The sequence below is a fragment of the Buteo buteo genome, chromosome Z (assembly GCF_964188355.1).
Source record: "Buteo buteo chromosome Z, bButBut1.hap1.1, whole genome shotgun sequence".
NCBI lineage: Eukaryota > Metazoa > Chordata > Aves > Accipitriformes > Accipitridae > Buteo > Buteo buteo.
The window spans coordinates 36436507-36450303 of record NC_134204.1 but is presented as its reverse complement, the minus strand read 5'-3'; the positions used below and the strand labels follow the sequence as shown (position 1 = coordinate 36450303).

General features: G+C 36.9%; 1 protein-coding gene across 9 annotated transcripts in view; it reads right to left on the bottom strand.

The window, feature by feature from the left end:
• The window catches only part of CCDC171 (coiled-coil domain containing 171), a 157624-nt gene that overhangs the window by 109273 nt on the left and 34554 nt on the right, over positions 1-13797 (bottom strand). For all 9 annotated transcript variants that reach the window (XM_075021403.1, XM_075021409.1, XM_075021400.1 and 6 more), the window contains one exon: positions 8045-8183. In XM_075021403.1, the coding sequence (XP_074877504.1) occupies positions 8045-8183 (139 nt within the window). The remainder of the gene's footprint in view (positions 1-8044; positions 8184-13797) is intronic.

Below are 13797 nucleotides of genomic sequence, written 5' to 3'. Positions count from 1 at the left end.
CCCATCTATGCAAGCAATGAAATCTATTGTTATACCCTGCAAGGGCATCCAGAAAGACACCAAACTACTGGCAGACAGGCTAGAAATTCATGATTTGGCATTCAGTCAAATCCCACACCTATTCTCGTTGCAAACGTGCCTACTTTAATTGTTAGTATCTTCCATGCTTGATAGTGATTTCTTCAACATCAAAAACTCCTCCTTATGTATGGAATATAAAGCAGCAGAGTCCTTCAGCTCCTACAACTGACTTCTCTTAAAGAAAGCTGTTCACTAAGTGCAGGCTGTTGTTCAAATTAAGACAGTGGCTTTATTCTAAGGGCAGAAAGGTATTTACCACAGATTTTTTAATCACCACAATAGAAAGAATATATCAAATCATTCCTTCAATTTATATCTGATATTAAAACCTGCAGTTTTCAAAGATATGCATCCGTAATTCCAGACAAGACCAAAGTCCTCTTGGATATATATAGTTGTCACTTCTCAAAGAAATGTACGATTTTAGCAGCTGACTGACAAAAAGTAATACATCTCAGCAGTTTAGAAAACAAACAGAAAAAAACACCCACTCAAACAACCCCTCCCCACCCAAATCAAGAGGAAACTAGATTTAAAGGACTTCATGATTTTCTTATGATAAATATTATGCTCAAAGATGTCTCATTACCTTTAATTACTCAATTTATTTTTATTCTAAATTCTAACACCTATTTGAGTAATTTCCCTTTCTACTTGGTGATGGAAGGTTACCTTTTTTGTATTGAGAAAAATCCTACTGTTTTCTATCATATCTATAAACTATTGCTTTAGTTATGCTTCATTGCATGTGTAAGGATTCAGTCAATTTCTCAAGTGTGGGAAATTTCCTCCCAAGGAAAACTGCTACTACTGGTAGCATATAACTGTCAGGCTAAAAAACCAAGAAATGCATTTAATTCTCTGCAGTGTTCTTCATTATTCAGTTTAAATATTTTATAAATTTGCTTTACTCTTTCAATTTTAATTATATGTACTGTATATCAATGAATATATTATTCATATGTGTATTTCAGTGTTAGGTCCCCTGTAGTATTTACACAACATTCCTTGTGTGAGAGTTTGTACTACACTTCATAAAGAATTTCCAAACCTCTTCTATATATTCAACAGTAACTAAGTTTTAATTCTTACTCCATAAAATTATCTATATAAATAGAACTTGTAATTGCTGAGCTCCAGTAAAAATATTTTATGGGATGCAAACACATTAAAATGATTTACTCTCATGTACTGATATCATCTCAAAGACCTCACATGTTAGAAATAAGAAAATATAACAATATGATCAGCACCACAATAAAATAAGTACTCTTTTTACGTAAACCACTCCAGCACAGAGAAGGTCAGACTAAATCTTCCCAGAAAAACCTTTTACCACGGAAAAGTCAAATGTGAGAATTTTTTTCAGTCTCCTCATCCAATTTTTTCATTTGGTTTAGTTAATTTACCACAATTTAGTCAGTATATTCCAGTCTATTCAGCCTTCACCACTTCTCTGTGCTTTATTTGCTAACTGCATCTACACTCCCTAAGCCAATTTCAGTCTCTTTTTCAACAGCAATAAAGATCAAAAGGGAATTCCTTAGACTAGCCCATTTCTCTACACTTCAGCTGCAAAGTATTTAGTATCTTTCCTTTCTAATTCCCATTTTCAGTGACTGTACCCATTATCAGAAATTGAAGAAAGATACTGTAAACTGCAGTGCTGGAAATCCAGGCACAGGTTAAAAGTCCAAATATAAAGATCTAATTTCTTGTCTCACTGACAGTTATCTAGTAAGAATGTGCCAAGTCATAAAATCATGGAATAATTTAACCTGGAGGTCATCTGGTCCCACTCCCCATTCAAAGCAGGGCCACGCTAGAAGTCAGGTTAGGTTGCTCAGAGCCTTGTCCAGTCAAGTTTTGAGTATCTCTAAGGATGGGGTTTCAACAACCCCTTCAGGCAACTTGCTCCAAGTCTCACAATCCTCACTGTGAAGGTTTTTTTTGCCCTTACAGGTAATTATAATTTCCCCTTCTGAAACTTCTGTTTTCTCTCATATTTTCACTGCACAGTTCTAAGAAGAGTGTAGCTCTGTCTTCTCCATAAGCACCCATTTGACAGTTGATGTCAGTAGCAGTAACTCCCTTAGTTTTCTTTTCTTCAGTCTGAACAAACACAGAAAGTATACATAACTCTTTACTTTGAAAGGAAAATGGAGTCCAGAAGTGTAGAAGTCAAACATAATCAATTGCAGCTGCTGAAAGGTATCCTCTGCCAGATCCAACTATTCCAGGAGATGAGATTACTTCCCTCTCAGCAACTCCATTCATCATCATATTTGTGTTAGGGGATGCCATTCCTGTAGAACTACTGGAAAGGTACTGGTGTGAGCATTCCCTAGATTACTTCAAAGGGGAAATCAGATGACAAAGTGCTAAAGCCTTTACTTAAAGAGAGCTTGCTTCCCAGATCACATTACTAGAAACAGGTGAAAGACTTGTAAGGTAAGCCTTCTGCTGACTTTGCTTGACTTCCTGCACATCAGGATGGACCATTCTTGACCTTGGAGGTGATATTTGAAAATGACCTTGAAAATCAAAGGCAGCAGGAGGCCTGTATGGGTGCACAAGGAGCTCCTGACTAAATTCATATATTAACAGGAAGCATAAAGGAGGTGGAAGCAGGCATAGGTGACCTGGAATAAATATAGAGAACCTGTCCAAGCATGGAAGGATATGCTTAGGAAAGCAAAAATCCACCTGAAGTTGAATCTGGAAAGGGACATGAAGGGCAACAGGAAAGGCTTCCTAAAGTATATTGCCAGCAAAAGGAAGACTAGGCAAAAAGTGGGCTTGCTGCTGAATGGGGCAGGGGATCTGCTGATTAGAACACAGAAAAGGCCTTTTCAATGCCTTTTTCACCTCAGTCTTTACCAGTAGAACCTGCCTTCAGGAATCCCAGGTCCCTGAGATGAGTGGTAAAGACTCCTTGTGAAGTTTGCATGAGCACATAAGAATTTAAAATTCTTGAAATATATTAGAAGCATTTCCTATACTCCCCAAACACAATTCCCTCCCTCACAAAATATTCAGAATAGGAGGCTAGAAACCAAACAATATTGGAGACAACTCATACTTTCTGAACTCAGAATATATGCTGAATTGTAGCATACACAATGCTTCCCCATGCCAAGCTTCATATCCTTAAGAAGGCTCCTATTATCACAAAACATCCCTTAAGGACAAAAGAATTTTTGGTAGAAAAATGTGTTTGGCAACATATTTAGTTAACCATCAGTTTTAAACACAACCACCCTTTTAAGGAAATTAAATAGAAGCCAAGTATTTTTCGTTACAAGTACTGTATGCTCCAACCAGGAGAAAATCTTTTTTCCAAATGTGTATCCTTATCTGTAAAGATAACCAGAATTATTAAGAAAACATACTACTAATAAAAGTTATTCCACCCACTGTCAGAATTATGCTAATCTTCCAGAAGCAGGGTATTTGCATTTATCTAGGCAATCCTCTACTACCTTGGTTGCAAGATATTTTCCTTAACCACCAGTATTCAATTTTGGTATCATCCCATCACCTGTTCCAGGACAGAAATTAAGTCCCATTGATTTTTCAGCATTTTCCAAAAGCCACTGTTGAATACAATAAATGCAAACTCTAAGCACTTTTCCAGAATAGCCCACATGACTTGATGCTGCAAATGTGCATGTGTATCTCAAGTTCAATAACATTTAAAAAATAAACATGTAGGCAGGAGTTTGAGGCTTTTTCAAACTTAACTTATCAAAACCCCAGTAGTATTACGCAGGGAACTGAGGTCCAGTCCTGCAACGAAGCACCATTATTCCAAGAGGAATTTTCTCTACTTTGCATTACAGGGATGTTCCTGTGTGGCTCTCTTGCACATGGACTACTTCACCCAGTCAGTCTGTAGTACAAATCCTATCTGGTGATGGCAGAGCAAGTGCCAAAGCCAGAACTATCCACACAGCCACAAAAAAGCAGCATGTTCAGACACTCCTTGAAAACCATTTGGGTAAATTGTTTGTAAAAGCATTAGAATGTTTACAGGTATGACCTTGGGGAAACCAAATCAAAGCATTTATAGAAATAGGCTCCACATGACTGCTCCACAGTTAACAAAAAATGGGTTTTACTTGAGTGATGTTCTGTATAGCAGAAAAGAGGCACAAATTTTAAGCAACCAAGCATAAATTGCAGTATAAAAAAACAAACCAAAACCCTCACTGACAGGATCCCTCCTTAGGCTACTATTTATTTTTGCTCATGTTATCTAACTATTGAATACTGAACAGAGTTTCTTTATTTTCTTCTATTAGCTAGATTTTTCCAAAGTCTGCAGAGGGTTCTTTAAAAAGTGTCTAGCCATGTGTAAATCAAATAACAATTTCTCAAGAAATTTAGAGTCTCAGTTTTAATCACCTGAAATAAAATTGATCAAAAATGCTCAAGTTTTATATGGAACTATTCTAGACTCTTAAAGAGAGATTTGTAATAACCTTTTGGTGGATAGAAAGTTACAAAGTATCTCTTTGGGTTTTGGGGTTTGTTGTTGTTTTTTTTTAAGTCAGAGAAAATTTTTTGAGAACTGGCAACTTTAAAAGCATTTTTTAGATGCCTGTCTTCAAACACTGGGATATCACAGCTTGAGTGACCTCTCCACTTCCAGAATAAACAACAAAACTGGTTTCTCTGTAGAAGATCATTTAAGCATATGCTTTAGACTGACTGGTCGTCTTAAATTAGGACAATAACAGAAGTAGCATCTGGGTAGAAACGCTCCACCCCTGAGTAAAGGGAAGCAAAACAAGAATAAAGGTAATGCAACATTTAAAAACCATTAGCACAAAATTAATGAAGACTGCATCTCAGTTTTTTTAAACTGAAAGAAAAAGCTCCTTTCACGATAAATTGTCTAGATGAGATTTACATCTTTGCTATTAAATACCAGATTCTGCTCCATAGAATTTGCAGAACAGAATCACAATCTTCAGGGTGTTTCATTGTCTGTTCAGTCAATACTTATGACACTTACATTAACAAACAATGGTTAATGCCTATGTCCAGGAACTAGATTCTCAAACATTTCCATTCTGACTTTCAGCTTACGAAAACCTACAAGGCTATTACAGACAGCTGAGATGTATACAGCACATGTACACAGCATGTATGGCTGTAAGAAAAAGATTTATATGCCACACAGAAAAAGACAGGCTCTGGGTGTAATCTGTTACACTACTTATACTCTAATTATGCTACTCCTGATAGTATCTATACAAAAGGGAGGAAATGAATACACAGTTCTGCCAAATTAAAGGACTTTATACTAAAATACAATATTTTTAATGACTTCAATTTCCAAATATGCATTCTGGTGAACTGGCAAGTTCCCCAAATTTCAATAGACATTTCTCATAAAATAAAGGTTCAATGTCTCCCACTTGTCTGGTACTAAGAATTAAAGATCATCCACTACTAGGTGCCAGAAATGTAAATATCTGGAGTAACTTTTAAAACTACTAAAGACACCTCTTATTCTTTCCATGGGGCAGGAATACAGCTGGGGCTGTTTCAATTTAAAACAAGTTGTGAATCACAATGGCCATTCTTCCAAATTCCTATTCTTCAAGCTAAAAATTTCTAAAAACCCTAGCTGGAAATAATGACAAGCTTGAGACCAATTTCCTCAGAAAAACATAATGGAAATCTTGGGACCCTGCTTATGCTGAACATTCATAAGCAGTTTTGTTTGATACCAACAGATCCTATCACATTTGATCCATGCAAATTTCTGGCAAACTTCTGCCACATGCTGATATTTAAAATTAAAAGCAGCATAACTACTTTACTATACATTCAACTGAGCCATTAAAAAAAAAAAAAAGTTCTTTTTCATATAAAGTTCCCAAAGAATGTATTTAATTCCTGCATAAGTCTGCTTCTCTAAAAACAAAGAGCCTTCACTGATTTGGTTGTATTTCCCAAGTATTTTACAAACAAAAACATTAACTCCTATTATCGCAGTACAGTGAGAAACCAATATAAGATTATCAGACTGGAGTGAAAAGGACATATTCAGGATGCCTAACAATAGTATAAAATACAAGAAAGTAATGAATAGATCAAGAAAGCAGGAGGGAGAAATGAAAGGAAGAGAACACACTGACATTTTCACACAATTTTAGTATGGGTATAGGGAAGCCTAGCAACAGTTAATGAACTGTTATCTATACTTAGTTTCTGCTAGAGTCTTCCGCTTTTACATTTTAGGCAGCAAAATAACAAAAGGCTGTCCAGACTGAGTAAACAAGACCACACACAGGCACTCCTGCTTCCCAAACAAATACAAAAGTCTTCAGAAAAAAACCAAAGCCATCCAAGGTGATAAAAATGTAATCCCATAGGGGACCACTAACATAACTCCTCAGAAAATGAGTATTTTTATTACCTGTTCAAGACAGTCTTGTGGTTTGAAATCATTCCAGTAACACAATTACAACAACCAGCTCGATGAATAAGACAGTTTTTTTAACTGAGACAGTCTATCTGCTTTTTACCTTTCAGTAATGTAATGTTCTAAGTACACCCTTTAATACTGTTGCCATTACCAGAAACCTTGATCATGAACAGAATTTTGTCCTGAATTTTTTTCAGGTATAACATACATTTTACTAAGGAACATAAAACAAAAAGGAAAACTCATATCACCGTGATAGTTAGCAAGCGCTCAAGGTTCCTAGTAGAAATTTTTCAGCTTGGAATTGTATTTTATATTAATAAATAGCAATCCTTACTGACTGTAGTTAGGTGAGACAGTTGCTTTTGTCTCTTTGTATTCCTTTTGTGCCTGATGAGATGACTATTTCAGGTTAATGAGGCCAGCAAATGCCTTTTAATACATTAATGCTTGTGAGGAAGAAGCTGTGATCCTCCCAGAAGGAAGAGGGGGTTTGATTTGATTTTCTTCAATTTATCAGTTACCAATCTGTCTGGGAAGTGGATAACTCTAAGACAACGTATGGAGTAACTCCAACAACTGAACAGAAGACACCAACAAGTCTGAAGATCCTCTGATGCAGGTCTCTGCTCCTGCTCTTTGATTAGTGCAATGCCTGTGAGCAGCAGGGAACAGACCACATTTACCTTCCATACTCACAGCTCCAAGAGAGAGAAAGACATTTGCAAGCCAGTATCAAAAAAAGTTTACATCAGCTAAATATAGAAATACTGCAAATGCTACTACACAACGGAAGGAGAGAAGATTTTCTAGATATCCTAAGATCTTTGCTTTGTACCTGCTGCCATGCAACAGGATGGCAAAACTGTTATTCAAAGTTGAGGTGGGTACGTACAGTGGAAAGGCTCCAACTGGTCATATCAAAGGAGAAAGGTTTCAGGAAATAATCCAGTAAAATACATCCAACATGCCAAATCCACACCAAAACAGAAAAAAAAAAATTCCCTCTGCTTTGTCACCTTCAAACAAGCAATTTTTACAGTCAAATGCTTGCACTAAAACCAAAATGTTATGTGAAATAGAAATAAACAAGCCTACAATGGTAGCTAACAAAGCCTGAAGAAGAAAAAAGCTTGGGTAGAAAGACAGAACATTCACCACAAGGAATCATAATCTGTATCTACAAATTGCCTTCTTCGCTAGGAATGCAAACACAAGTTACTCTTTACTCATAGCCACACTTACAAAATAATTTTTTTCTGCAAATAACTCTTCAGTTAAATATATGGTGTATAACTTAAAATACATTCTCAAATTAGCTTCTCCAGTGTATTAGCTATATTTACTCATGTTTTACAAAAAAGCTATATTTACTCATGTTTTACAAAAAGAAATACTTAATATAAGTAAAATCAGAGTAACACAATGGCAAAGTTCTTCCACAGCTCAGCAAATGGAGATTATGTTCACAGTACATTTAAAAAAAACTAAAAAACGAGTGCCACAGGCCTTTTGCCTTACCTTTGCAAGTTCCTCCTGTAATTCTCTGCAGGTTTTTTCATTATTCCCTAGCCTCTCAGAGAGGTCTTTAATTACCTTCTTCTTTTCTTCAATCTTCTCATTCATTTGCTTGTTTGTGGAGAAACACTCTCTTTCTAATCTGGAAAGTTTCAGCATTAGAACATTTTTATCAAAAATACTTTTGTCCAGTATATTATATACTTTTAGAGATAATCAATGGATATGGCACATATCATGTTAGCACATCATATGGCTTCTGAAGTTTTGTGTTTGTTTTTTTTTACTGAAGAAAGTTATATATTCCTTTTAAGAAAGGCTTTTCAAGAAGTGGTTATGTTCTTTTCAGTTACCAACGCTTGTGTTAGGCTTCCAGTCATAAATTCATTTGGTCATTTGGATATGGACTCCAAATTACATATAGTAAACAAAATTCATCATATTTTAATTAACACAGTAGCTCTCTTCAGAAAGACCTCACATCTTGTGTAATCAACCCTGATTTCAGGTACAACGCTTGCTCTCAAAGTTTCTACATACTTGACTATATTCTACTCAGAATGGCATGACTTCAAATTTTGCCACCAGCAGACTGTTCCCAAAGTTTTAAACAGTTCTTTTACTACATCAGTTCTCCTGATAGAGCCTGGATGGCTAAACAGGCAACTCATGAGAAACATACGAGGCCAAACAACAGCATACAGGAGACACAAGAAGGGGCAGGAATCCTGAGTATGTAGGCATGGTGTCAGGAAAGCCAAAGGCTCACCGAGAATTGATGTTTGCAAGGGATGACAAAGACAACAAGAAGAGATTTACCGCTACATTAAGTTAGGAAAGAAAACACAGACCTGCTTCTACACAGACTAGATGATTTATCAACAGTGGACACAGAGAAGATCAACACACTACGCCTTTTTTGCTTCAGTCTTCCCTGACAAGGTCCCCCAAGCCTCTATGATCAGTAAAAGGACTCAAAGAGGAGAACAATTGCTAGCAGCAGGTGAGGATTCAGTCCAGGATTACTTATAAGAACTCAACCCATAGAAATTGAAGAGGCCAGCTTGCCTACACTCAAAGGTTCTGACAAAGTTGGCCAATGTCACAGTGAGGCTGCTCACCACCATCTTTGAAAGGTCACAGAGATTGGGGGAGGTCCCTGGCACATGGAGAGAGACAAATATCACACCTATATATTCAGAAAAGGGAGAAAGGACAAGCCAAGGAACTGTAGACCAGTTAACTTCATTTCAGTCCCACAAAGGTCATAAACAAGTCCTCTTGGAACAAATTTCTGGGCTCATGAAAGAGAAAAAGGTGATTGGGAACAGTCAGTGAGGATTTACCAAGGCTAAATCATTTCTGGCCAATCCAGTTATATTCCATGATAAAATGACCAGAGCTGTGGACAAAAAAAGAGCAAGTAGATTAAATATAACTCAACTTTAGCAAGGCTTTTGGCACTGTTTCACACAGTATTTTTATAGCCAAGTTAGTACTTCAGTCTAGATATGTGAACTACAACATTGATAAAAATGGTTTGATGGTAAAGCTGAGATGGTAGTGGCTGATAAGAAGTGGAATTGCGTAGGAGTCTGTATTAGAATTTGTTTAACATCTTTATCCATCACCTGGATTAGGCCAGGAGTGCAATCTCACCAAGTTTGCAGGTAACACTGAACGGGGTGGGAGTAGGTGATGACACAACACAACTGATACACTCAAGAGAACGGCTGCTGTTTCATAGAACCTAGACAGGGAGGAGGAACAGGCCAACATGAACCTTCTGAGATTCAACAGTGACACATGCAAAGATCTGAATTTAGGAAGCAAGAGCCCCCTGAAGTGATATGGCTAGTAACTTGCTGGGGAGCAGCTATGCCCAAAAAGGACCTGGAAATCTTGGTAGACAGCAAGCTAGCCACAATCAGCAGCATGGCATACAAGTAGAGATGATAGCTAACAGCATCCTGGGCTGTATTAGTAGTAGCATAGCCAGAAGATCAAGGGATGTGATTAATCACCCTTTATTTGACCAGTTTTAAGCACACACCTCCCACATAAGACAGGAATAAAGTTGGAGCGAGCTCAAGGGAGGGACACCAACATTGTTGGGGGCTGAAGTACATATAAGAACTGAGGGAACTTGGTATGTCCAGGGTGGAGAACAGATAACTTCAGCGTGTACAACGGGCCCCCAGTATCTAAAAGGAGATTATCAAGAAGATGCAGCCAGTCAATTCACAGCAATGTATGGCTAGAGGACAAGAGACAACAGTCACAAATTGAATCCAAAGAGGTTAAGACAAGGGGAAACTTTTTCCACCTTAATGACAGTCAAATAGTGGAACAGGTTCCCAAAGGGATTGTACCATCTCCATTCTTGGACTACTTTATCAGTCCTCCAAATACCTATGTGCTTCTGCTTCAGCCTGGCTGATTTTTTTTGTTAGCTGTGGATGGTTACTTCTTACTCTTTGAGAAAGAACTTGCCTGTTTCAGTCCCCCAAAGTAGCTTCTACTCCCACAGCTTTCAGAAACACAGCAAAAGCAGTTCCAATTTATTCTATGTCATGTCCTCAATCTTCAAGAAAAGTAAATTCACATGGAGACCCAAATCCCACATTGCTTTCAGTTTACATAGTGCTACTGGGTTCAGAGCTAATTAATAAATTATGCAACCCAGAAAAGCCTGTTTGCTTGGTTTCAGTTATTACAACCATCTCTTTCTGAGAAAATAAATTCTTACAGATTTGTATAGCTTCCAACTTTGGTATCATTTCTGCTACATCAAGTCCAGCTAAAAAGATATATAAGTGTTCCAGCACAACAGATGAAAGTCTCCAAGAGTTTCCAAAGACTAAGGCTCAAAGACAAACTCATGGGACTCCTCTAGAAAAAGGGAAAACAAGTTAGAAAGCCAAATCATGGCTTAAAAGAAAAAGCCAAGCTCCTGACATTGTCTGGAGTCCAAGGACCACAGCCTTCAAAGGTAAGCAGATCAAAGGCTCTTGTATTCTCTCTGAAGGCATCCCGTGAAAGCAGTCACTGATATTCACCATTGTTACTGATACTTGTACGCTTCAAAGAATAAAAGAGGCACAGGAAACAGATGAGGCAGTACATGCCCACCCCATAACTACCTCAAGGGAACTGAGTATATAGATGTCCATCTCAGATAAAGCTTGACCTTCACTACCTATCTTTATGGAGCTCTGGAAAATTAGGTGTCTGGACTAACAAAATGGTAAGGATAAGCTGTTTCTGTTTCTTCAAGCTCTATTAACAAAGCCACCAACTGTTTGTGTTAACTTTCATGGAAAGGTTTCCATGCATTCCCTGAAATCACAGAAGATAATTTGTTTTCAAAAAACTCAGTTGGCAGAAGCTGCTAGGAATAATAGCCTGAATCAACAGATGATTGCAAGTAGTGAAAAGTACTGTTTGGATATTAGACAAAGTTTATTCTGATATCCAATTAATGCACAGAACAGATGCTTTAAGTAGGCACAAATTCTTTTTTGTACACACATCCCCCCCGCCTTGCCCCAAAATAGGGCAAATCTGCTTTCCTGGGAAGGAAGTGTTGAATAGAATTATCCAGTTTAGAGGAAAAGAGGAAGGCTGTTTAAGGTTCTTGTTGCATTTTAGTAACACAAGTACTTACTTCTCTGTAAGCACTAATACTGAAGTTCCTAACGCAACTGGTACCATAACTATAAGAACTGTATTTCCTAGGCTTAGCCACAACAAATACATATATTCAGGTATTTCCTATAGCAGTTCCAGACAAAAAAAAAAAATAGTCCCTAAAAAACAACTCCTTTTTTTTGAGGATAAGTTTTTCATTTAAGAGTTCTTCCCATTTTTCCAAAATGTAATTTTCATGGACTCTAAACACAAAACCCTTCACTTCTCAAAGAAATGGCTTCATACGTCTAGATAAATGATTCTCACAAAGAACAAAACATTATTGAATGCAGCAATGTAATTCAATATTTAACCATTATCCTTATTCTGGTCTGAATAATCCAATAAAGAAAAGTATCTTTAAGAGTCTCTCAACAACTTAGTTGGGAAATTACTACTTACAGATTTTCACAATTTTTAACTAACATTACTAATTTAAATTTAAAAAGCAGATCTTGTGGTAAAACTTGTAAAATTCAATGGTTTGGACAATTCCTAAAGAGTTGTTTAAGCTACTATCAAAAATGCTTCTAATTAACTTATATTTTATCTCTATTATCATCTCTTGATTCTCAAAACATGTTAATACTAATAATAGAATAATTCAGGCCTTAGAGACTCACATCTCTGTCACTAACTTAGTGGAATGTAATTTGCAATTTTGAAGTGTTTAGAAAAAATACAGTTGTTGAAAGAGTGCTCATGTTCAACACCTAAAGTGATAGCTGAGTTCCACATGGTAACAACTGGACAGCATTACTCCATGTGCAGGCAGTACTCCACTTAAGACTACTCCTCGAGATAAAAGGTCTCTGCTCATCTGAGAAACTAATATAATTCACAGTGTGAAATTCTCTGACAAACTCTGTTTGTTAAGGAAACTTAAGTGCACATGCGCACCACTTCAGGGGACTGGGGTCTAGCGTGATGAAATCAAACAACCAAAATTGCTCCAAAAATGTAGGTGAGGAACTCATATATTTTATGAACTTTCTGTGGGGCCAAAAGGAATCTTCAAGAGAGGATCCTGTACTGAAAATTATTACTGAGCACAGATATCTAAGATAAAACATCTTCTAGCAACATGAAAATAAGAATTTGCTAAAATAGAGAGGAGTACCTGAGAGAACAGTTGTGATGAAAAGTTAATAAGAACAACCGAAGATAGACAAATAAAAGTATTAAAATGCCAAACATACTAGAAACCCTGAGAATCAAATTGTTTTACCAATATGTAACTCCCAGTGTAAAGCATTAACACTCCTTTCAAGACCTATGCATGATGTGTAGTTTACATTTTTGGTGTATGTGTAGCACTTAAATATGTTATTGTATTTTTAAAACTAATTTATGCAGAATTCATGACTCCACATTTATTTCACATCAAATAATAAAATCAGAACAGGCACTCTTCTGTAATTGTAACCCTTCCTCTGTGACTACATCAAAGCTGAACATGACCTATGTGTTCAGACACACTCATTTTCCGAAGAGCTATAAAGATAAAAAGCGGTGCAGTTCTACATTTCAAAAGTTAGTACTTTCAAAAGTCATAGTTATGGTTTCTACAAGTCTACTAACTCCTCAGACTGACTGCACCCTTAAATTTGACAGTATCTGTGGTTCATTGTTCTCATTACCTTGAACTTCAGAGACAAAAGCTACAGGTCAGACGCACTTGTTTTCTCTAAGAATGCAAGAGATATACTAACAGATGTGAGGACAGACATGAGCTGCTTGTACAATTCAAGGGCTACTTTTTGAGCTTAGAAAGAAACAACAGGAGAAAAATTCCTAAAACTTCCAGAAGGAAGGAGTAAATGGTATCTAGAGATTCTTGGAAGGTTAACAGGTCCCTGACTAATTAGAGAAAGCCATGCTATGGTACCCATGTTGACAAGACAGGAAATATTTTTCGAGACTGAAAACTACTCCAGCTTAACAGACATTAGCCAGAAAAACTAAAAAAGCCCTGTGTTTCACTTGAGGATGGTGCATTTGGCTGGTCTAACCTCAAATACAAAGATGGACCGTGGAATATTAGACCTTGGAAGGATTGAAGAAAT